Source organism: Syngnathoides biaculeatus, chromosome 10 (assembly GCF_019802595.1).
Source record: "Syngnathoides biaculeatus isolate LvHL_M chromosome 10, ASM1980259v1, whole genome shotgun sequence".
NCBI classification, from domain to species: Eukaryota; Metazoa; Chordata; class Actinopteri; order Syngnathiformes; family Syngnathidae; genus Syngnathoides; species Syngnathoides biaculeatus.
Window position 1 is genome coordinate 4,435,001 of NC_084649.1, and position 25,283 is coordinate 4,460,283.

Genomic DNA, 25,283 nt, shown 5'->3' on the forward strand with positions numbered 1-25,283 from the left:
CCACCACTCGAGTCATTCTGCTTTGAACTTTTTTGCTTACTACATGGAAATTCCTGTGTACCTTCTCGTTCTATTCTGACATTTGTCCCTCTGCATCTGAGATTGAGGCTGCTCATTCTTTTGGATATGTTTGCTATTTTGGGCTGACATCTTGTGAAATCTCATGCATGATAGTATTTCAAAATGGAAAATGTTAACCGATAATTTCGATTTGGGACTTTTCCCTTTATGAGTGCAGTCCATGAAAAATATTACTATTTGTAATGGTACTTATTAGAGCTCATTAGATTCAGTGTGCTCTCACCTGCATGGATGGAGCGGATGATGTTGTTCTCAGCCTCGACAAAAGATACGAGGGCCATCATCACACCCATGGTGCTGGACAGAGCCTCCTCTGTGCCATAACGGGTATAAATTGGCTTTCCTGCCTCGCTCATCACAAACATGTGCTTTTTGTGGCTCCTCCATGCCTCGCTGGACACATCTTCCTCTTTGGTCCTGCAGTCTGATGGAATATTATGTTGCTTTACTCTTTTCTCTTCCACCAGCACTTTAATATCCTGGGAACACTCTTGGGATTTGAGCACCTCAGCCTCCTTGCTAGCCTCTTCGGCCTCAGCAGTCAGATCCTCAAAGGACTGTGCATGGACAAACATGGCACTTTTCTGACCTGCACCTGTTTGAATCAGAGTCATTTACAGATGTATATCTAAGTATATCATGTGGGATGCGTTTGATCACGCTGAACAAAGTGCATAAGCTGGGTGGGAAAAACAATCAAGATGAAAAAGTCTAAAATACTACAACAAATTCAGGCAATGACAAGAACAGACGCAACAAGGACAAAAGTATTACCCTACCACAATAAAATGAAAATGGGGTGGGGGGGAATGGATTTAGTCTCCATGTATAGTATTCATTCCTTTCTAAAGGTTTTGGACTCTGTTATGGGCCATTTTTGAAAATTTATGAGGTCAGTGGTAACTCATGTTGGATGAGAGGGTCTAAAATATAAATGAACAACCACTGACACATCACATTGTAAACAATGCACAATTTAGAGTCTTTACTACTGTTGTAATGTCCGAGCAAAGCAAGCGTACCTGGAAAACCCAGGTAACCCCAAAAAGAATGAAAACTCCACACAGGAATTGACTCAATTCTTTTTGAGGAAGACGTGCTAAACAGTAAGCCACCTTGCTATCTGGAGTAGAAAGAAATCAATCGCCATAAGGGTCCACAATATTATAATAGGTAAAAGATTCAACCTGGGGTATGTGCCAAGACTTCAATCCATGTTGAAACAATGACTTGCTATTCAAGTGGTAATGTAGAATTGGTAGTAGGATAAAACATGTGAACACTTTTCACACCATAGGGAGGTTAATAAGTGACAATATCATTCTGTGTGCACGTTTTTGTCACACAACAAAATGGGTACTTTTTTCTAGCAAACACTGTGACTTGTCGAAGTAGAAGAAGCACTGGTGGAAACTTGAATGTTAACTAATGATGACTTTGTTCCATTTGTGGCCCCCATAAAGTCTGTTAGAGACTGAGCATGCATAATTTCAGGAACCTGGAAAAATACAACACCAACGTGACAACAGGTCTATCTATACCCATTTAAGATATGAAGGATTGTGTGCTTTTGAAGTAAACATTTTGTTTGCTTGCAAATGACTTATCCTCTACTTCATGAAACTTTATCATCAAATCATTTTTGAGGCAATGATACATCAAATTTGGCTAAAAGGTCATATACAGTAACTGATCTTCACTGAGACTTGGGAAAATGAACTTCAGTACACAAAGCAAGTGGAAAATGTCCTTAATACTCTCAACACAGTGTCAGCAACAGAACGCTGGCAAAATTTTCTTCATTTTAATGCATTTACTAGTATTTATGATCAATGTTTCATTGTTCTCCATTGAATGTGATTGGATTGGAATTGTGCTTTGCTTAGCTAAGAAATAACTGAAGATAACCAGTCGCAAACCATAATTCTCCCAGCTCTAACTTTTGTAATCACAGCCAAAACGCTCAGGCTTCATTTCATCATCCATTTTATCTATTTGGAGGATTTCAAGTGATGTTTGGCAAAAAGTAGCCAGGATTGGATGTTTTTCCAAGACTTCAATTTTTCCACACAACTCCTGTTGTCTTCTTCTTCTTCTTCTTTTCCTTTCGGCTTGTCCCGTTAGGGGTCGCCACAGCGTGTCATCTTTTGCCATCTTAGCCTATCTCCTGCATCTTCCTCTCTAACCCCAACTGCCCTCATGTCTTCCCTCACCACATCCATAAACCTTCTCTTTGGTCTTCCTCTCGCTCTTTTGCCTGGGAGCGCCATCCTCAGCATCCTTCTACCAATATACTCACTCTCTCGCCTCTGAACATGTCCAAACCATCGAAGTCTGCTCTCTCGAATCTTGTCTCCAAAACATCCAGCTTTGGCTGTCCCTCTAATGAGCTCATTTCTAATCCTATCCAACCTGCTCACTCCGAGCGAGAACCTCAACATCTTCATTTCTGCCACCTCCAGTTCAGCTTCCTGTTGTTTCTTCAGTGCCACCGTCTCTAATCCGTACATCATGGCCGGCCTCACCACTGTTTTGTAAACTTTGCCCTTCATCCTAGCAGACACTCTTCTGTCACAAAACACACCAGACACCTTTCGCCAGCTGTTCCAACCTGCTTGGACCCGTTTCTTCACTTCCTGACCACACTCTCCATTGCTCTGTATTGTTGACCCCAAGTATTTGAAGTCGTCCACCCTCGCTATCTCTTCTCCCTGTAGCCTCACTCTTCCCCCTCTACTTTTCTCATTCACGCACATATATTCTGTTTTACTTCGGCTAATCTTCATTCCTCTCCTTTCCAGTGCATGTCTCCATCTTTCCAATTGTTCCTCTGCATGCTCCCTGCTTTCACTGCATATGACAATATCATCTGCGAACATCATGGTCCAAGGGGATTCCAGTCTAACCTCATCTGTCAGCCTATCCATTACCACTGCAAACAGGAAGGGGCTCAGAGCTGATCCCTGATGCAGTCCCACCTCCACCTTAAATTCCTCTGTCACACCTAAGGCACACCTCACCATTGTTCTGCTACCATCATACATGTCCTGTACTATTTTAACATACTTCTCTGCCACACCAGACTTACGCATGCAGTACCACAGTTCCTCTCTTGGTACTCTGTCATAGGCTTTCTCTAGATCCACAAAGACACAATGTAGCTCCTTCTGACCTTCTCTGTACTTTTCCACGAGCATCCTCAAGGCAAATAATGCATCTGTGGTACTCTTTCTAGGCATGAAACCATACTGTTGCTCGCAGATACTTACTTCTGTCCTGAGTCTAGCCTCCACTACTCTTTCCCATAACTTCATTGTGTGGCTCATCAACTTTATTCCTCTATAGTTCCCACAGCTCTGAACATCCCCTTTGTTCTTAAAAATGGGAACTAGAACACTTTTCCTCCATTCTTCAGGCATCTTTTCGCCCGCTAGTATTCTGTTGAATAAGTTGGTCAAAAACTCCACAGCCATCTCTCCAAATTGCTTCCATACCTCTACCGGTATGTCATCAGGACCAACTGCCTTTCCATTTTTCATCCTTTGTAGTGCCTTTCTGACTTCCCCCTTAGTAATCATTTCCACTTCCTGGTCCTTCACTCTTGCCTCTTCAACTCTTCCTTCTCTCTCATTTTCTTCATTCATCAACTTCTCAAAGTATTCTTTCCATCTATTTAGTACACTACCGGCACCAGTCAACACATTTCCATCTCTATCCTTAATCACCCTTACCTGCTGCACATCCTTCCCATCTCTATCCCTCTGTCTGGCCAACCTGTAGAGATCCTTTTCTCCTTCTTTCGTGTCCAACCTGGTGTACATGTCTTCATATGCCTCTTGTTTAGCCTTTGCCACCTCTACCTTTGCCCTACGTCGCATCTCGATGTACTCCTTTCGCCTCTCCTCAGTCCTCTCAGTATCCCACTTCTTCTTCGCTAATCTCTTTCCTTGTATGACTCCCTGTATTTTGGGGTTCCACCACCAAGTCTCCTTCTCCCCTTTCCTACCAGATGACACACCAAGTCCTCTCCTGCCTGTCTCTCTGATCACCTTGGCTGTCGTCGTCCAGTCTTCCGGGAGCTTCGGTTGTCCATCGAGAGCCTGTCTCACCTCTTTCCGGAAGGCCGCACAACATTCTTCCTTTCTCAGCTTCCACCACATGGTTCTCTGCTCTACCTTTGTCTTCTTAATCTTCCTACCCACCACCAGAATCATCCTACATACTACCATCCTATGCTGTCGAGCTACACTCTCCCCTACCATACTTTACAGTCAGTAACCTCCTTCAGATTACATCGTCTGCACAAAATATAATCTACCTGCGTGGTTCTACCTCCGCTCTTGTAGGTCACTATATGTTCCTCCCTCTTCTGGAAATAAGTGTTCACTACAGCCATCTCCATCCTTTTTGCAAAGTCCACCACCATCTGCCCTTCAAAGTTCCTTTCATGGATGCCGTACTTACCCATCACTTCTTCATCGCCCCTGTTTCCTTTACCAATATGTCCATTACAATCTGCACACAACTCCTGTTGTCACATATACTAAAAATACCCCATACTTATTAAACGTAACCACAACATTAGTAAGAATATTGACTTGTACCTTAATATCTGTAGATGTTGGAAGAGGCGTACATCCTAGAACCTCTCTTATTTGCTCCTATATGGTTTGGAGGATTATCAAAATTCCGGTTTATAGTAATTTACCAGCTTTACTGAAGAATCCTAAAAACCCTATGCAATGTCAAACTCTATATTTAATTAATCAATTTGAAATCATAGTTTTTGGGGGGGTAATTTATGAAATGCAAAATGTTAGACTGCATGGAACTGCGTAATGGAATTTTGGACAGCCTCACCTGGTTCAGTTCCCTCTACCAGACCTGGCGTGGGACTGTCTGCCCTCTCGGAGGAAAACCGGTGGACAGGTGTCAGGGTACCATTCTCCCATGGTACAGAAGGTCTTTGGCTTACTCCATCCATCACGATCACAGAGAGCATGTACACACACCTTGGGGAGAGTACATGGAAGAAATTAAAGTGATCAAGACCAAACTTCTACTGATATATATTTACATGAAAACCTACTGGCTTATCATTATACATAATTACAAAACTAAACAAAATAAACATCTCCTTTTGATTCCTTTTACAGTTTTTGGGATGGCAAATTTCAAAATACCTTAAATCATACTGACACTCCAAAACCGAAAATAACATTTGGATGGAGTGTGAAAGCAATAGTTTTTCTGTTCAAAACATTCTTGGGTAAAGAGTACAAGCCTTTCAACTTTATAAAATTTGAGTTTTTTTTTTTTTTTTTTAAAGTGGGTCAGTGTGAGAGTAGAAAGTGTCTTTTTATTAATACGGAAAACTTTTTTCCAGAACCACAATTGCATTTATTTGTGAGTAGATCCCGAACAACTTCACAAAAGAGGCCAGATGGAGAAAAATCCCTCGATTGTCTTCTTCTTTTCCTTTTGGCTTGTCCCATGAGGGGTTGCTAAAGCATGTCATCTTTTTTTCATCTAAGCCTATCTCATGCATCTTCCTCTCTAACACCCACAGTCTTCATGCACTCCCTCACAACAATCAATCAACCTTTACTTTGGTCTTCCTTTCACTCTTTACATGGCAGCTCCATCCTCAGCACCCTTCGACCAAAATACTCACTCTCTTGCCTCTGGACATGTTCAAACCATCAAAGTCTGCACTCTCTAATATTGTCTCCAAAATATCTAACTTTGGCTGTCCCTCTAATGAGCTCCTTTCTAATCCTATCCAACCTGCTAACTCCAAGCGAGAACCTCAACATCTTCATTTCTGCTACCTCAAGTTCTGTTTCCTGTTGTTTCTTCAGTCTTCTTCTTCTTCTTCTTTTCCTTTCGGCTTGTCCCGTTAGGGGTCGCCACAGCGTGTCATCTTTTGCCATCTTAGCCCATCTCCTGCATCTTCCTCTCTAACCCCAACTGCCCTCATGTCTTCCCTCACCACATCCATAAACCTTCTCTTTGGTCTTCCTCTCGCTCTTTTGCCTGGGAGCTCCATCCTCAGCATCCTTCTACCAATATACTCACTCTCTCGCCTCTGAACATGTCCAAACCATCGAAGTCTGCTCTCTCGAATCTTGTCTCCAAAACATCCAGCTTTGGCTGTCCCTCTAATGAGCTCATTTCTAATCCTATCCAACCTGGTCACTCCGAGTGAGAACCTCAACATCTTCATTTCTGCCACCTCCAGTTCAGCTTCCTGTTGTTTCTTCAGTGCCACCGTCTCTAATCCGTACATCATGGCCGGCCTCACCACTGTTTTGTAAACTTTGCCCTTCATCCTAGCAGACACTCTTCTGTCACATAACACACCAGACACCTTTCGCCAGCTGTTCCAACCTGCTTGGACCCGTTTCTTCACTTCCTGACCACACTCTCCATTGCTCTGTATTGTTGACCCCAAGTATTTGAAGTCGTCCACCCTCGCTATCTCTTCTCCCTGTAGCCTCACTCTTCCCCCTCTACTTTTCTCATTCACGCACTGTTGTTTCTTCAGTGCCACAGTCTTTAATCCCTACATCATGGCCTTAGCACTGTTTTAGAGACTTTGCCCTTCATCCTAGCGGAGACTCTTCTGTCACATAGAACACCAGACACCTTCCGCCAACTGTTCCGCCCCGCTCGGACCGGTTCTTCACTTTCTTACCACACTTTCCATTGCTCTGTAATGTTGACCCCAAGTATTTGAAGTCGTCCACCATTGCTATCTCTTCTCCCTGGAGCTTCACTCTTCCCCCACCGCCCCTCTCATACATGCACATATACTCTGTTTTATTTCGGCTAATCTTTATTCCTCTCATTTCCACTGCGTGCCTCCATCTTTCTAATTGTTCCTCCACCCGCTCACTGCTTTCACTGCCTGTCACAATATCATCTGCAAACATCATAGTCCAAGGGGATTCCAGTCTAACCTCATCTGTCAGCCTATCCATTACCACAGCAAATAGGAAGGGGCTCAGAACTGATCCCTGATGCAGTCCCACCTCTACCTTAAATTCTTCTGTCGCACCTACGGCACATCTCACCGCTGTTCTGCTGTCCTCATAAATGTCCTGTACTATTGTTATATATATGATATATTTCTCCGCCACATCAGATTTCCGCATGCAGTACCACAGTTCCTCTCTTGGTACTCTGTCATGGGCTTTCTCTAGGTCTACAAAGACACAACGTAGCTCCTTCTGACCTTTTCTGTATTTTTCCACAAGCATCCTCAACGCAAATAATGCATCTCTGGTACTCTTTCTAGGCATGTAACTATACTTTTTCTCGCATAAACTAACTTCTGACATGAAACGAGCCTCCACTACTCTTTCCCATAACTTCATTGTGTGGCTCATCATCTTTGTTCCTCTGTAGTTTCCACAGTTCTGAACATCACCTTTGTTCTTAACTCGGAACTAGTACACTTTTCCTCCATTCTTCTGGCATCTTCTCTCCGAATAGTATTCTATTGAAAAAGGTGGTCAAAAATTCCACAGCCACCTCTCCAAATTGTTTCCATATCTCCACCGGTATGTCATTAGGACCAACTATCTTTCATCTTGTTCAGTCCCTTTCTACCTTCCCCCTTACTAATCATTGCCACTTCCTGGTCATTCGCGGTTGCCTCTTCTACTCTACCTTCTCTCCCATTTTCTTCATTCATTAACTTCTCAAAGTACTCTTTCCATCAACTTAGCACACGACTGGCGTCAGTCAACATATTTCCATCGCTATCCTTAATCACCTTTACTTGCTGCACATGCTTCCCATCTCTATCCCTCTGTCTGGCCAACCTGTAGAGATCCCTTTCTCTTTCTTTCGTATCCAACCTGGTGTACATGTCGTCATATGCCTCTTGTTTAGGCTTCGCCACTTCTACCTTTGCCCTACGTCGCATCTCAATGTGCTCCTTTCGCCTCTCCTCAGTCTTCTCTGTGTCCCACTTCTTTGCTAATCTCTTTCCTTGAATGACTTCCTGTATTTTGGGGTTCCACCACCAAGTTTCCTTCTCCCCTTTCCTCCCAGAAGACACCCCAGGTACTCTCCTGCCTGCCTCTCTACCTTCGCAGGAGTATTCCAGTCTTCTGGGAGCTCTTCGTGTCCATCTAGAGCCTGTCTCATCTCTTTCCAGAAAGCCACACAACATTCTTCCTTTCTCAACTTCCACCACCTGGTATCCACTACCAGTGTCATCCTACACACCACCATCCTATGCTGTTGAGCTACACTCTCCCCCACCACTCCCTTACAGTCAGTAACCTCCTTCAAATTACATCGTCTGCACAAAGTATAATACATCCGCGTGCTCCTACCTCCGCTCTTGTAGGTCACCATATGTTCCTGTCTCTTCTAGAAATAACTGTTCACCACTGCCAATTCCATCTTTTTTGTGAAGTTCACCACCATCTCACCCTCAAAGCTCCCTTGCTGAATGCCGTACTTACCCATCACTTCTTCATCACCCCTGTTTCCTTCGCCAACATGTCCATTGAAATCTGCACTGATCACAACTCTCACTTTCTCTCTCTCTCGGGTTTCTCTTTCAACTCGAGGTCAGACGATACCAGTGGGGCATAGCCGCTAATCACATTATACACAATACCCTCAATTTCAAATATAAGCCGCATCACTCGATCTAAATCTCCTTTCACCTCCAAGACATTCTTAGCCAGCTCTTCCTTTAAAATAACTACTACTCCATTTCTCTTCCCATCTACTCCATGGTAAAATAATTTAAACCCTGCTCTTCAACTTCTAGCCTTACTCCCTTTCCACTTGCTCTCCTGGATGCACAATATATCAACCATTCTCCTAATCATCATGTCAACCAACTTCTGAGCTTTTCCCGTCATAGTCCCAACATTCAAAGTCCCTACACACAGCTGTAGGGTCTGTGCATTCTGCTTCTTCTGCCGACTAAGCCGCTTTCCTCCTCTCTTTTGCCTTCGACCTACATTATCTGAATTTCTACTTACGCCTTGCAGATTAACACTGCCAGGGGCAAAAAAAAAATCCCTCAATTGTAGTAGTAGTAATTTATATGTAAGGTCTTAAAATGAAATCTACATCTAAGCTTGTAGAGTAATGTTTCTGTATTTGAATTAATTTGACTGTTCACATAAGATAGGGTTCCATATTAATTTATCATCTACGAGAGCTCCAAGGCATTTCGTTCCAGAAACTCGTTCAGTGAAGAAAATAAGTATTTTAAAATACTGCTATATTGCAAGTTCTCCCTCTTGGAAATTATGGAGGGGGTCTGAAATTTTCATGGTAGGTGCATGTCCACTGTGAGAGAGACAATCTTAAAAGAAAAATCCAGAAATCACAATGTATGATTTTTTTAACGATTTAATTGGGTGATACAGCTTCAAATAAGTATTTGAAGTCCACCTCCACTCCATGTATTATCCTGAATCAGATGCGCCTGTCGGTCGGTAACTGCATAAAGACACCTGTCCACCCCATACAATCAGTAAGACTCAACCTTGTAACATGGCCAGGACCAAAGAGCTGTCCAAAGACACCAGAGACAAAACTGTACAACTCCACATAGCTGGAAAGGGCTACAGAGAAATTGCCAGGCAGCTTGGTGAAATTAGGTCCACTGTTGGAGCAATCATTAGAAAATGGAAGAAGCCAAACATGATGGTCAATCTCAATCGGAGTGGAGCCCCATGCAATATTTCACCTCATGGGGTCTCAATGATCCCTTAGAAAGGTGAAGAATCAGCCCAGGACTACACAAGAGGACTTGGTCAATTACCTGAAAAGAGCTGGGACCACCGTTTCCAAGGTGACTGTTGGTAATACACAAAGGCGTCATGGTTTGAAATCTTGCATGGCACGGAAGGTTCCCCTGCGTAGACCGTAGACATGTCAAGGCCCGTCTTCAGTTTGCCAATGGCCATTAGGATGATACAGAAGAGTCATCGGAGAAATTTTTGTGGTCAGATGAGACCAAAATTTAACTTTTTGGTCATAATTCCACTAACAGTCTTTGGAAGAAGACGAATGATGAGTTCCATCCCAAGAACGCCATCCCTACTGTGAAGCATGGGGGTGGTAACATCATGCTTTGGGAGGTGTTTTCCTGCACATGTGACAGGACGAATGCACTGTATTAAGGAAAGGATGAACGCGGCCATGTATTGTGAGATTTTGGGGAACAACCTCTTTCCCTCAGTCAGAGCATTGAAGATGGGTCGTGGCTGGGTCTTTCAACATGACAATGTCCTGAAGTACATAGCCAGGAAAACCAAGGAGTGGCTCCGTAAGAAGCATATCAAGGTTCTGGCGTGGCCTAGCCAGTCTGCAGACCTAAACCCAATGGAAAATCTTTGGAGGGAGCTGAAACTCCGTGTTTCTCAACAACAGCCCAGAAACCTGTCTGATCTCAAGAGGATCTGTGTGGAGGAGTGGGGCAAAATCCCTCCTGCAGTGTGTGCAAACCTGGTGAACAACTACAGGAAACATTTGGCTTCAGTAATTGCAAACAAAGGCTACTGTACCAAATATTAACATTGGTTTTCTCAGGTGTTCAAATACTTATTTGCAGCTGTCTCACTAAAATAAATCATTAAAAAAAATCGTACATTGTGAGCTCTGGATTTATTTTTTTTTTTAGATTATCTCTTTCACAGTGGACATGCACCTACAATGAAAATTTCAGACCCCTCCATGAGAGAATGGGAGAACATGCAATATAGCAGGGTGTTCAAATACTTATTTTCTTCACTGTACTAACATCAAGAGACTCCATTAAACCACAGCTTGAGAATTAGCTAGCTGTCTTTCACCTCCACTCAAAAGTTATTTCCATTTTACCGGAACGAAACGAGTGATTGTGAGTGGGACTGTTGTGTGTTTCCATGCGATTGACTGGCAACCAGTTCAGGGTGTACCCTGACTCCTGCCCGATGAGAGCTGGGATAGGCTCCAGAACTCCCGCGACCCATTTGGGGATAAAAGGCTTAGAAAATGGATGGATGGATAACATTTCTCAATATGACTATAAATTCACTACTGTGATTCTGGTAAATCTAATCTAACAAAAATATGGAGGAAGCCCATCAAAATGTATGCAGTCTATTGTATGTAAACTACTCTGATACACTCGTTGTTGTTTTGCTGTTGTTTTAATAACCGAAAGAAGTCAGACATATACGGAAGAAACTCGATCGACAGCTAACTTTCGATTAGATCAGTCAGTGAATTCGCCAACATGACTCGTGATCGTGTCGCCTTTTATATGAAGGGGGGGGGGCACGTGAATAGCTCATGTTGCTAATTTTTAAATGCCTTACCTTTCATTTCCAGAACTGTCTGCAGCAAAAATGAACACAGCTCCCTTCGAACAGTTACTGGAGTAGTAAACATGCTAGAAAATGAATCTTCTTTCCGTCCTCTTCCTGCTTCTCAACCAGAAATTGGCACAAATACGCCAGTGTGAATTGTGGGATATGTAGTTCTGCTCCATTTGAGAAAGCAAAAGATACGAACAAGGATAAGAAATGGAACTAAAACAGAGTATGATGATGGGTAACAAGAAACCTGAAATGCAGTTGCACACAACACCGTAAAGGCACAACACAACTGGGAATTACCTTTCATTGACATTTTTTCCCTCCAAACGTTTACTATTGATACCGCAGTTGTATTTTTGGGGAAAAAGTAAAAAGTTAACCACACGAAAATCGGTAGAGAAGTGAGAACGTTCCAGACTTCACTTTACACGCATTGTTTTTGATGGGAACACTGCCCCATCAAACATGGGCGCAACAACTAGCTGTGGCATCCCTAACACCAGATTTTATGTCTCACCGCCGAAAATGCTGTTTGGCTGAGTGAGGTCACGTTGTGTGAGCTTCTGACGTCTGAATGGCAGAGAAGGATCACGTGGGACTGCTTCAGACACAAATAATTGGTCTATGTTTTAATGGTACTAAAGCGACTACTGTAAACCCGGTAATGGACGCCCCAGTTAAAGTAAAAGCGCCCCGTAACATTTATCAGAGATCTTAATACTCCTTTTTTCTTTTTACGTAGGTCCAGTATTCCGTCGAACGGTTTGTGCGTCTTGACCCGGACTGCCGTCCTCCGTGTCCTGTATGATCAGGAAATTCAGGACAACGGCTGAATAGTATGACAGAGGAGCCCGGACGCAGCCCTTGAACGCACCATATGAGGCGGGCCAAGTACTGTATTTGAACGTAGAGTGGCGAAAGAGGACTTTGTCGTAGCCACCTTTAGATTAACCGACACAAACACAGAAAGATGGTCTGAAAGACACATTACAGATAACACACGGCAGGTGTTTATTTACAACGGACAATGCAGTAACATCACGTTGTCCTTTGGTAGGTATGGCGACAACCGATCAACGATCCGGCGAGGCTAAACATTACTGTGTTGGCTAATGTGGCCCAGACTCAGCAAATGAGCCCAATGCATTAGCGTACATATTTCATGCATAGCGTAGCCCCTTTTGACGTCGAGAACAGGACGGTCGTTAGGGAATTAAGATGCCTATTCAAGCGCATTGTGCAATTTGCTGCGATATCTTCGATCAGTCCAGAGATGTTGCTGCTGTCCCCTGCGGACACACTTTCCACTATGAATGGTAATGGCAGCTATGAAAATGAATACTGTATTGGTTTTTTTTATGTTTTAATTGTTTCATTAACTCAAACCCACTAGCCTTCTTCAATGGTTTCAACAAGGCCCAAAAAAAACATGCCCACGATGTCGGAAGCAGGTAATTTACGCATATGGATCAACACATTAGAAGCACATATTGATCGGAATTCAATAGGAATACTTTCTCCTGTATGTGTAGGTCAGCAACCGACAAATCATCACCAAGCTCTATTTTGATGCTGAGGGAGAAGAAACGAATTCTGCATATCCAGAAAGTTTAGAGGTGTCAATGATCGTGAAAAAATGTTTAGTAAAACATTGACATATTTATATTTATTTACTTACTTTGTTTCCCATTCTCAGAATGATCCTAATAGGCTAAGGGTCCTTTTAAGTGCGAAAGGTAATATGTGTGTATGTGTGTGTATGTATATATGTGTGTGTGTGTGTGTGTGTGTGTGTGTGTGTGTTTGTGCGCGCATGTGCATGTGTGTGTGTATGTATGTGTGATGATTCCCAGTTAAAGAAACTGATGTTTAATATGTTTTTGGTTTTGAAGAGCGAGACTGTCGCGACAAACAGAAAACAGTAGATAGTTTGAAGGAATCTGTGGACAATCAGAAGAAAGACCTGGAAAGTATGCGGAAAGAGATTTCAAAGAAGGACATATTATGTTCTGCTCTCAAAGTATGCAATTTGGTCCTCATCATTTAAATGCATTTTCTTTTCGAACGCCTATACCACACTGTCAATGTCATGTTTATGATTTTGCTCCTACTATAACTTCAAAGAAACAAATGGGTTATCTGGAGACTCAAGTTGAAGATGTTCGGGCTACTAAGGACGAGGTCCGTAGACTGAGGACCAAAATAAAAACATTTGAAAGGTAACTGCACTCAAACTTTGTCTTCAAGCATACGTGTTGTTCTGCTTCCTCCTTTGTACCTCAAGTCTGCTTACACTTCTGTTGTGTCTCCAGTCTGGATGTTTTGTTACAGGGCCAAAGAGCAGAAGTGGAGTCCATGATTACAGACATGGGTGTGAGTCAATCTGCTGTGGAGCAGCTCTCCATTTACTGTATCTCTCTCAAAAAGTACGTAAGACTAACGCCTGGTACACACTTTTGGACGATTGACCTGATTTTGGCCTTCCCCAGCCATGTATATTTCAGTGGATGGTGGGTTGTATAAAAAAGTGGGTGTTTTTCGAGGACAATACCATTTTATAAGACTTACTACAACCACTAGGGACATTCAGAAAGCATTGGCACAAAGCCAAAAGAATGTTTTTGTTCTTCAATTTTGGGACATTGTGTTATCATGTGAGATTTCGACTGCCGCATTTTTAACATCTTTCTGTGTGTAGTGTTCTGTGTTGTTATTATCGGAGCAAACCACACATACAACACGACCAAAACTGTTAAAATGCCAGATATTTTATCTTTTTCTGTCCTGTCACAGACAATGTCAAAGAGACTGAGCTTTTTCATGCTTCTTCAACTGGAGCTCTGGGTGGATCTATGCTTCATTATAATTAATATATTCGCTCAGTTATACAGTTTAATAAGCCACGATCCATCTTCTGTACCGCTTATATTCACCAGGCTCCTAAGCATGCTGTCTTTGCTGACTCTAGGCAAGAAGTACACTAAACTGGTCGCTAGCCAATAACAAAGCACACACAAACGACCATTTGCACACCCATTCGCACCTATGGGTAATTTAGTCTTCAATTAACTTCCCATACATATTTTGGGCATGTGTGAGGAAACCGGAGTACAAAAAGAAAACCCATGCAGACACGGGGAGAAATCCAAACTCCACACAGGAGAGGCCGGATTTGAACCCGGGTCCTCAGAACTGTGAGCCAGATGTGTTAATGAATCATCCATCCTGCCCCACAACAAATATACATAAAAACACTCACTTTTCATCTATTCTACAAAAAAAAAAACAGCAATACCATCTTTTTAGGGTTGATACCAGTCTTTAGTCTTTAAGGAGGATGATAATTGACATATGAAGACATTAATTTTCAGTTAAAGGGAAAATCCTGACGTAAATAACTGGAACACTCCAATACTATGTATCCACTATGCCTTTAAGCATGTTTATTAAATAGGTTTTCAGATTTCCATGTTGTTTTAATTGTAAACATAAGTGATCGGTCGGTTTCTTTCGGCTTGTCCCTTTCGGGGTCGCCACAGCGTGTCATCTCAGATGAACGCACATATATGTTTGACACAATTTTTACGCCGGATGCCCTTCCTGACGCAACCCTTCTCAGGGAGTGGAGGCCCCAGTGGGATACGAACCCACAACCCCTGTGTAAACAGAAGAGATCATTGTTTTAAAATTCTACCTAAAGGGAATTGGATGTGTTTGGCTGGCAATCTGTTCAGGGTGTAGCCTGATTTTGCCCAAAAGACAGTTGGGATAGGCTCTAGTACACCCGCAACCGTAGTGAGGATAAGCAGTATAAAAAATGGATGGTGTATATTTGTGTCGTCTGGGCACAAGTAGCTATGTATTTGTCACCAATCTGTATTGTGATGACAAGCTGACATTAATGGGGTATTGTATATCCAATCTGCATATTTACACTCCACTTGTATTGGCAAATATCCCATATGTTTCAGATTTTTATTCACAAATGTACGAGTCCTGATTCCACTTTAAAGCTATCCAACTCTATGCATTCGTCATTGCCTTGACTCATATCCAATCTGTGGCACTTGAAAGTGTAAAAATCGTAAATGTCACTTAAACCTCACAGTGGAAATCCAACTTAATTCGCCATGATTGACTTGTTGTTGTCCAACTTTACATCCCTTGCATTTTTATTTTATTCAATTTTTTTTTAGAGAGTACGACAACTTAAAGGGAAGCTTTAAGTCTTCTAACGACATGTGTGAGAGACTGAAGAGAGAAGTTCTCACCTCCAATGACAAGGTTAGCGCAATTTAGCAATTCAATAATCATACGGGTAGTCAGTAACAGTAGTGACACCGGGAGCAAAATCAAACTTTGCAGTTTTTTTTTTTTTTTTATGCTGCCTTGGTTCCATATAGACACAATCACACACATTTGCAGCTTCTATTGTTAAGAAGTAATGGTACTTTTAATGTGTTACGATGATCTAAATTCTGCTCACTATTTTTATTCATCAATTATTGCTTATTTATCAATTATTTTGTGCGCAAGACTGAGACTTTGACTTGCGCATTGGGGACTGTTTGCGCCAAGTCAATTTAAATGCAAGTGACATTTAAATCTAGTTCACCAATCGAACGACACAAGAAAATCACAGGACCTCACGCAAATTCTTCTGTTGGGCTTCCCGGGCACGGTTATTAGCACAGGGTTAGACAGCCTGGCTCATCGTCGTGCCTCAATGGCAGCCATGATGGGAAGGTCATTGTTACCATGAAGGTAATGGCTCGCTACTCCTGTTTACATTTATATGAGCAAAACAACATCTTTTATATATTGTAGTGTAGCTTGACCAATTGGATCTAGAGGACCAGATGATACATTTAATTATGCTGCTAAATCACTCAAGAAGATGGTCTGTGGGAAGAACATTGAGTACATCATCAGCATGGGACTAAAACGGACCAATCACGAGAGATGATCTCTGGAGCATTCTACTCGCAGCAACAATTTTTAGAATGTGCGCGTCAAGTCACGCTGAGGAGCTGCGTTGGTCATGTGATGCAATTGCACTGTCAGCTACGCTGGAGTATAGAGCTCGTGCACCTATGTCATCGAATCGCGTCACTGACAAAGCATGGCTCAATGCTAAGTCGGTTGGAGACGACACGGAAATGTCTTGTAGCACGATGCCCAGAGTCTTGTCCTTTACTGTCAGACATTTAGAAGGTGAAAGTAAACAACGGTACTTGGAAAATTAGATCAACTCGCAGGCCTCAACGTAAGCCGCGAACAATCGTGTAGGTTACGCAATAGCAAAAACCCCGCGAAAGAAATACCGTTCGCAATGAAAATTTCTGTAGACAGTAGACATACTAAAACGAATAAGAATAATTTATAGATCTACATAGAAATTTACTGCTGGCTTCCGCCAGATGACTCACAAATGGTTATCAGCAGGTTAATGTCGTCTTTCATGACACGCGAGATCACGCAATATCGCGCGGCCCGTATCGCGAGAATTCTCGATTATCAAACAAACATGGCAGCTCCCAGTAAGAAGGTGCAGTTTCAAAATGTTGTACGCGGGGAAACTGTTACTGTTAAAACGTTTCAATCATGGGACTTTCACCAAGATTTTGTGTATGAGACAGATAATGAAGGGGGTCGATTAAAACTACTTCAGTGTAAAATGTTCCAATCATGTTACGGAAATACGAAAAGAAGTCAAAATGAGAGGATTTTCTGGTCAGGTATGTGAATCAGATTCCGAGCATGACATTGACGTTTCGTTTTTCTTTTTAAAGTATAAGTGCGACAGCTAAAATCTCTCAGTCTCTGTTATAGCTCCTTGTTCATAGATAATAGCTGAAATTGATAAAAATTTCACATTTGGAAAAACAATGTAATATATTGATTCAATTCATGTGTAATTATTCATATGCAAATGTCCAGGATCATACTATGATTTGTTTAGAACATCTGCAACTTAAAAAAAAAAGGTAATTTTTCACAGTATCACTGATCTTGCTGATACTCAAATACAGACTATCATTTGTTCAGACTATCATTTCAATTTTGTAAGAAGCAGTCCCATTTTGCAATATTAAACATTCAAAAAGTTTCACTATTATTCATATCAACATAGATTCACCTAAACTTGATATTTATAAGAACTCGAACCATCAAACAAATTGACGAAAAATTCTTCAATGTTTCTGTTAATCTGTGAACAAGTCATTGGAAGATTTCAGTTTACATGTATAATATTAGCAAGTCAAGATATAATAACATAATTAACAAAAAATCAAAAATTCATATTAATTTATGAGACAAATAAATGAAAGTAAAACTTTATTTCATATATTGGGCATCAAACAAAGATAATGGGTAAAATAACATGAAAGACATTTTAAAATTGTTCAACAGTCAAGAAATTATAATATTGTATTTTAGAGAACATTGTTCCGTAACCTACAGGCTACGATCACAAATTTACACGGAACCCACAAACCGGTTACCAGCAGCGGGCCTTGCATTGAGGCCTGAACACGGCATAGAGGACCCATATTTAATACCGAAATCGATGTTTTCGCCGATAAGAAATTGGACTGTTAATTCGCTTCCGCTTGTCTTGGACAACTGGATATACACATGGATCTGGTGAGTAAGTCGAGATTTACACAAAAAAGTTTGAAAGCGTATAAAAGTCTGGACGCATACGAATACTTTGTTGCTGGATCTGTTCTCACCAGGAATAAATACCACATAGTGATGGTTTTGACGGCTTGTGAACGCGGAAGTGTGTTCGGCAACACGTTAACCTTTGATGGAATCCATTGATCTTTTCAGCTAGTATTAAATACAAATACTAATATTTCAATAAACAACCTCTGGTTTTACACAATCTCGCATTCATTAACTATGATTGGACATAAAAGGGGTGGTCGTCATCATGGAACGTACATAGTCGCGGTCACGCTTAACCTCTGTAAACCTCTGCCACAGACTTTTTTTTTTAACATGCTATGTTCTCAAATGACCCAATTTGGTATTATAAATACTTTTTGGTAATTTGAGATTGAGAAGAAGAATTCCTACCTGAAGTGAAGCCATCGCTACACAGGCATGTGTGTATTTTGGTTGGGCACTATCCATCATGTTTAATTGCCGAAATCCATCAATATTTTCTGGTGTTTTCAGCTGGTATTCCATAGAATGATCTCTTTGAATATCTGTCTCGTCTGTTGTGACAACCAACAGCATAAGAGATCTTGGGTTTTGTAAATATTCTCCTCCGGTTCAATGTCTCCCACAATGTTAAGCAGCTCTGTTTGACCGGCAATATGCCGCCGTGAAATTGTGACGTCACATGCACGAGCTCTATAAAGAGCCCGTCAGTGTTCCAGACTGTTTAATTTATGTAAAAAAAAAAAAAAAAAAAACAAATGCATCTCTGCAGGGGCCCTGAAACTCCACTTACATTGTTTTTGTTTGAGATACAAGGATGTACTTGTGTTAGTTTTCATGGAAGAAGCCTATTAAGCAATCAGAGAAAAATCACATATATCCAAAAATGTAATTAGCATCTTCCAAAATCATGTATTTTATGAAACTTAATTTGGGACGCCGAACAGTAAAGACTTTTTGGCATTAAAAGTTTTGGAAATATGAAAAAATAAATTCAAAACAATTATGGCCTTTTGATGCCATTGCCAATAATTCAAATACTCATCAGTAAAATTATTTAGAAAAGGATATCCAGTGGGCCATATCTTAACCGTTACATTTATCAAATTGTATAAAAATGACTGCTAACTATGTTGGTTATTATCCTTATGTTTACATAGCATTGTGTGTGTCATTAGTTCCAAAAAGCTTCAGCTGAAGTGAATCAAAGGAAAGAGGACACCAAGTCGCTGCAACACGATCTCGCTAATGCTGACAAAGAGATATCTGTAAGGCACAGCAACAGAATTGTTTGCATTTATGCTTCAAAAGAATCCTTGTTTTTATGCCTGGATCTATCTGTGTCTTATCCCAGAGTTTGAAGAAGAAAGTGGAGTTTCTTCAGAAATCTCTGAGCATGCCAGCAAAGACAAATGAATTGCTTAGTCGGCTTGTCTTTGAGAGGTACTGTCCACCTATGAGACCTGTATATAATACTCCATACATTTACTTTATTTATTTATTTTTTTTATATATGTACTCATCAGGCATTTCTTTGCTGCTCTTTCAGCCCTGCTCCAATGGAGCTGAAACAGCCTTGCCTCCACCAGCCTATAGATGGTGACGACATTGACCTCAACCTAACCTATGATATAACTACACCAGATGCCGCCAAGAAGCCAATAAAGGTCCCGAGCAAGAAAATGCGTTTGGATCATCAAATGTATGTATTTTGCATATCGCATTGCAGGAGTTGCATGTTGTTGTTCCTTTTGTTTTAACTCAAAATTAAATAACTAATGACTAATTGAAGTTTAATACACTAAAATTTGTCAGGTCATTGGTGTCTAAACACAACGAGAGGGCTTCAACATTAAACAAGGTACACTTTAGCATTTCACAAGGTCTGTTTCCAAATCAAAAGTATTTTTCACTCAGGGGTCTTGTCTCTTAGGCCCGAGAGAAGGATGCAACGATGGATCCTTTTATGAGGAACTCTCTGCTCTTCCGAAACAAGACTTTAGGTGGCATGCTTGAGCCTCAGAGGAAACTCGGATCTGTATGTAAAAACTGGCACCCAGTGCCTTTTGTTTTGATTGTCCAAGCCAATTGGATTTTTGTTTTTTATGCCTTCTTGATAAATTAAAACCCTTTTAATTTCAGGTGAACAGTGGTTATGATGGATTAGGAGGACGAACCAAATTCATCCAACCTGTATCCTCCTTTTCGGCTCCATTGTCTTGCATCAATTATTGGTTTCTCTCAAATGGCTGGAAAATAGTTTCTTCCCTTTATTTATGAAAGGGGTTAAGGGTTTAAAAAATGTTTGCAATAACTCAATGTTATTCGAAGTTCAGTCAATTTGTAATTCAAGGACAGATTTTAAAAGGAAAGATGAACCCAGATGCACATGATTTTCTTTAGTGCACCGCGTGCAATGACTTGGTTGGTCATTCCGGCCCCTGGGCATGGAGTTTAAAACCTTGGCCCCAAGAAATCGATGACTTCAGGACCATTTTGTCAACTTTTGACTCGCATCCCAATATGCAATAACTTCATATTAGCAACATACCTATTTTTACTACCATCTCCAAACAGCAAAACCAAAACGTATGAACATTTTGGATAGTTTGTTACATGACCTCAGTAAGGTGAATAGCAAGATTCCTTAACCCAACCCTCTCACACAGTCTCCGTTGGCAAACATTCGCCAACTCAAAAAAGCTACAAGAAAAAAGGTGTGCAGGCCTCCACCCAAGATGGCACCATGTCTGACGTTGGACAGTTTCCTGGAGTAATGAGTGACTCACATGACAAGACGCAACATGACGTGCAGCACAGGGATTTCAGCATTTATCCTAGAACAGGACTCTTTCCAATCACAATAAATTTTTTAAAACCAGTGAGGTGGCTGACCACTTCATGAGTGGATTTTTTTTGTTTTTTTTTGGTAAAGGCATGTTTTTATGTGTGTGGCTGTAAGTAAACGTGCTTACGTTTTCTTCGGGTGACTGCATCAGAGAATGTGATAATCATGAGATTGATCAAGGTTAGTTTGTCATCTAACCTATTTCAGAGAGCATTTTGTGAGGTGTTTTTACCAACAGTAAACCAACTCCAATAATAAAGATATATATTTTTTTTAAATAATGTATGCTCTTGCCTGTGCCTCTTTGATGCCTTCTGATGCAGTGGGCGGTAGAATTCCCCCCACCCTCACCCTGCAACATTAAGAATGCTGAAGGTGCTGTATATGCGCATTTCTTGCTGCATTGCTAAGTTACATTTTAATTTAAGTTCTTCTGTGTTACAAATGTACACTGTGGTCATCATTATGATGATGAACCATACAATTTACTCCATTACCTTTTTTGTCCAAGTGATTGTCTCTTGGTGGTAAGGTAAACCACTGGGGGTGGCACGGTGGTCTGATGGAAAACGTTAGCCTCACAGTTCTGAGGTCCCAGGTTTGATCCTGGACACACCTGTGTGAAGTTTGCATGTTCTCTCTGTGCCTGTGTGGGTTTTCTCCAGGCATTCTGATTTCCTCCCACATCGCAAAAACATGCAACATTAATTGGACACTCTAAATTGCCCCTCGGTGTGATTGTGAGTCCGGTGTTTGTCTCTATGTCCCATTCGATTGGCTGGCATCCAGTTCAGGGTGTACCCTGCCACTTGACAGCTGGGATAGGCTCCAGCACTCCCCACCCTTGTGAGGATAAGTGACTAAGAAAATGGATAGATAAACCACTGACATTTTCCAGCTATGATGCTTCCGACTATGCTGAAAAATTAATTCAATCCTGAAAGTGTTCCTACTTTTCAATTATGAATGTGCTTGTGTTCTTCCCCCATATCCACCGCCCAATCTGAGTAATATATGACACTTAATTACAACGAAAATTTATACCGTGGTTCCAGAGCCAGTAAATACGCCCTATGAACCTCAAGAGTGACTGCGCATCTTCCTGTGAATGAAAGGTGACCAGACAACTTTTTTTTGCTTTAGACAGCAATTTCAAAACAATTTGCAACATTGTCTCCTTGACAACAGTAAATGAGCATGCCTTCTTATGGCAACATATTTCCACGACGCTGTGATGAGTTGGTTGTGCTGAGGAGCTGGACCCCTGAATTTCAACATCCACTAATTACAAATAGTTGGGGAGCTCACTTTTAGGAGAAAATTTCATCGTGAATGGGCTACTTGTAATTTGTTAGTGAACCTCTAAACCTTTGAATGCACATCCATCTGATTGAATTTTCCCAGAACTGATTTGTTTGTTTGTGTACTGCATATGTTACATGCGATTAGTTGAATCAATGGTGTATCCTATCCTCCCCCTCGCCCAAAGTCAGCTGGAATAGACATCGTGGTTGTAGTGAGGAAATTATAGATCTGTGTCCATTTATTCTTTTTCAGTACATTTTGCACAACTTGCCGTTCTCCAAAAAACTGCCGAACAGCATCATTCATGTTTCATTTGTGAGTGGACTAATGCATTTCTGCAGCCTTTTCATGGCAATGTTTACGTATTATTTAACTTCTAAATTGATTTATTTGATTGGCAAAGGAGCATGAACTAAAAATGTTGATAGGGTGGTTGGTGAGTTTTCAAATTTCTCTTGGCTTGACTCCTGGGGCCAGCGCCAACCCCCGAACCTGCTTTTGCTTGTCATGCCTCTGAGGGATGGGGCGTCTGCCCTCTCTTTGGTGCTTAACGTGGGCTCCCTTTTTGCAAGCTATGGCAGTTTTTAAGTGGTGGCTGGCTCCTGCATTGACCGCTGTAGTGTATCTTCTGTTCAAATATCTAGACTGTTTCATAATTGTTCTGATGTGGTTCAGACCCGTATTCCCCTTGCCCACTTTGTCTCTCTGTCCATCCCCTAAATTGCTTTTCTGTCAGGTTTAATTTTCAAAGTCAGAAAAAATTTAAAATTCAACATCCACTGTTACACAGCTAAACAATTCCAGCACAAAAGGCATACAGATCCACCATTCTGCAAGGTCATGCAACTGAACAGGAAAAGTTTAAAATCTGCAGTATAGGACATCACTTTCTACTGTATTGATTGCGTGTAATCATCAGGCCACTGCTTTCATACTAACCAGCATGTGGCGCCTCCACAGCAATAGTATATGCAATAATTTGTTCTACGCTTAAAGAAGCCGGTTTACAGATCTCAGCCGGACAAGAATATTCCATAAAATAAAAGCCTTATATTGGTTCTCCTGATGTTTGAGAGATGTAACATGGAAGCGCATGTGTGTGGCTGCCGGAGCATATGGAGTTGAAGCCAGATGTTTACATCCACTGTGCCAAAACACACACTTCGTTTATTTTTAACTCACTGTCTGATTTCAAATCAGACTAAACCTCTCCTGTTTTAGGGCCAAAATTATTTAATTTTGTTAAATGCCCCAATGGGGGCACTTTGGTGCAAATGCAGAGTGTTGGCCTCTGAGGACCTTGAAATCCCGACCCGAGCTGTGTTGAGTTTGCATATTCCACCCCATGCCTGCGTGGGTTTTCTCTGGGCACTCAGATTTCCTACCACATCCTGAAAACAGGCATTAATTGAAGTTTCTAAACTACCCATAAGTTTGAATGCGAGCATGAATGGTTGTTTATTTCTTTGTACCCTGCAATTGGCTGGCAACTAGTTTAGGGTGTACCCTGCTTCCTGCCCAATGACAGCATCCTCGTGAGGATAAGTGGCTCAGAGAATGGATGGATGGATAAATGCCACAATCATGAGAATTTTAAAGTCCATAAAAGAAGCCCACAGAACCTTCAAGCTTTGAAGACTGCTTGTGTGTCGGAATCACCCAAAATCCCACCTGAGCAATGGATGCAACTAGTTTCTCTACATAGGATGCGTCTTGAAGCACTCATTGCAAAAAAAAGGCTTTTGTACAAAATATTCAATACCCGTTGGCTTGTTCAATACTTTTCCCTGTCATTTCACATAACTACACATAACCTCATTTGCGATATTTGCTCTTTCTTTGTATGTATGGATAAATTGCCTCGCTCCCACCTGGGGAAATTTTCACATCAATAGCACCTTTGCATATATATTTATTGAGAAAAATCGTAATGTGTTAAAAATACTTATTTCAGCCAGTGTATAAGGAAAAAGAATGTCCTTTTATTTTAACTATACACAATTTCACTTAGATTGAAATGTGATGTAGGATGAATCCCAGTTTATTGTGCAAGCAATACTAAGTTTTTTTTTTAAATTGAATAATACACAGGTTCAAATATTAATGAGTTTTATTTTAAATATAAGAATTCGTGACCTGGAGATCTGCGCCAGGACGAGGAGGGTTGTTGGTGCTGAGCAAGCTATTAGAGGTGCATCATTGATGGATACGTACTCGTACTTTTCCTGCCAAATGAAAGAGGGCCATTGTGTATTTTGATGTGAGTTCCTTTTGTAGATTATTTAAATTCCTATCCAGTGAGTGACTGAAGCAGCGGCGTTTGCAAGGGTTAGCTATTTGTTACCTTAGCTCATTGCAACAATTGTATTTCTTCAAATGGCCAAACCACCCCCACTTCCTCCTCTGTAAGCTTGAACCTTTAAGCAAGGCCACTGCTTTTTATGGCAGTGGTCTTGCTACAAGCATCACAGTTACAAACACAAAGTCCGTGGATGGTTGCAATTTCAGGAAGTGCTGGCCATAAAAAGCTAATTTACTGCAGAAGAATAATTTGAACCATGACATTAAAGACCAATGCAACAGGCTGGAGTGTGCCAATCAATTTGATAAGTGTCGACTCATTCGACACTTATCAGTCTATATTTTCCCCCCAATAAAGATCGTGCACGTGACATCACAGTTTTCACGGCGCTATTTTGCCGGTCAAACAAAGCTGCTCGGCAATTCGGGAGTCGTTGAACCAGAGGAGATTTTTCACAGTGCACGAGACCTATAGGTTGTTTTCACTGACGTCACATTTTTTGCTGAATTACCCATTCACCACTGGGTGCCGTCATTTAACCTCTCCACCTAACGCCTACCAGTATTGTAGACTCGGGAGTGCTCTCCGTTACTGTTTGTATTTTTGTGTTTCACGGGCCTCTGGGGACTCAAGTACACAAGAGAGGACTTGCTAACCGTCAGAGGGCCTTCTTCTGACATTTCTTCGACAAGTCTCGCCAATTCGCTGAAGCTTTTTCCAGAGTTACTAG

The 25,283-nt window shown here is 41.4% G+C and overlaps 2 protein-coding genes across 3 annotated transcripts in view; one reads left to right on the forward strand and one right to left on the reverse strand.

Moving 5' to 3' along the window:
• Positions 1-12,069, reverse strand: part of mon1a (MON1 secretory trafficking family member A) — an 18,096-nt gene extending 6,027 nt beyond the window's left edge. The window contains exons 1-4 of one of the 2 annotated variants that reach the window (XM_061832797.1): positions 11,941-12,069; positions 11,424-11,587; positions 4,942-5,093; positions 305-676 (exon numbers count right to left, since the gene is read on the reverse strand). In XM_061832797.1, the coding sequence (XP_061688781.1) occupies positions 305-676; positions 4,942-5,083 (514 nt within the window). In that variant the 5' untranslated portion in view covers positions 5,084-5,093; positions 11,424-11,587; positions 11,941-12,069. The other variant, XM_061832796.1, reaches the window with a different exon arrangement.
• traip (TRAF-interacting protein) lies at positions 11,958-20,980 on the forward strand. The gene is made up of 16 exons (XM_061832798.1): positions 11,958-12,084; positions 12,166-12,739; positions 12,817-12,874; positions 12,956-13,039; positions 13,120-13,159; positions 13,316-13,443; positions 13,548-13,642; positions 13,736-13,849; positions 15,620-15,707; positions 19,277-19,366; positions 19,453-19,541; positions 19,648-19,800; positions 19,914-19,959; positions 20,032-20,136; positions 20,241-20,291; positions 20,768-20,980. Exons 2-16 carry the CDS (start codon positions 12,642-12,644, stop codon positions 20,873-20,875), a joined length of 1,347 nt encoding a protein of 448 aa, XP_061688782.1. The 5' UTR covers positions 11,958-12,084; positions 12,166-12,641; the 3' UTR covers positions 20,876-20,980.
• The last annotated feature ends 4,303 nt before the right edge of the window (positions 20,981-25,283 follow it).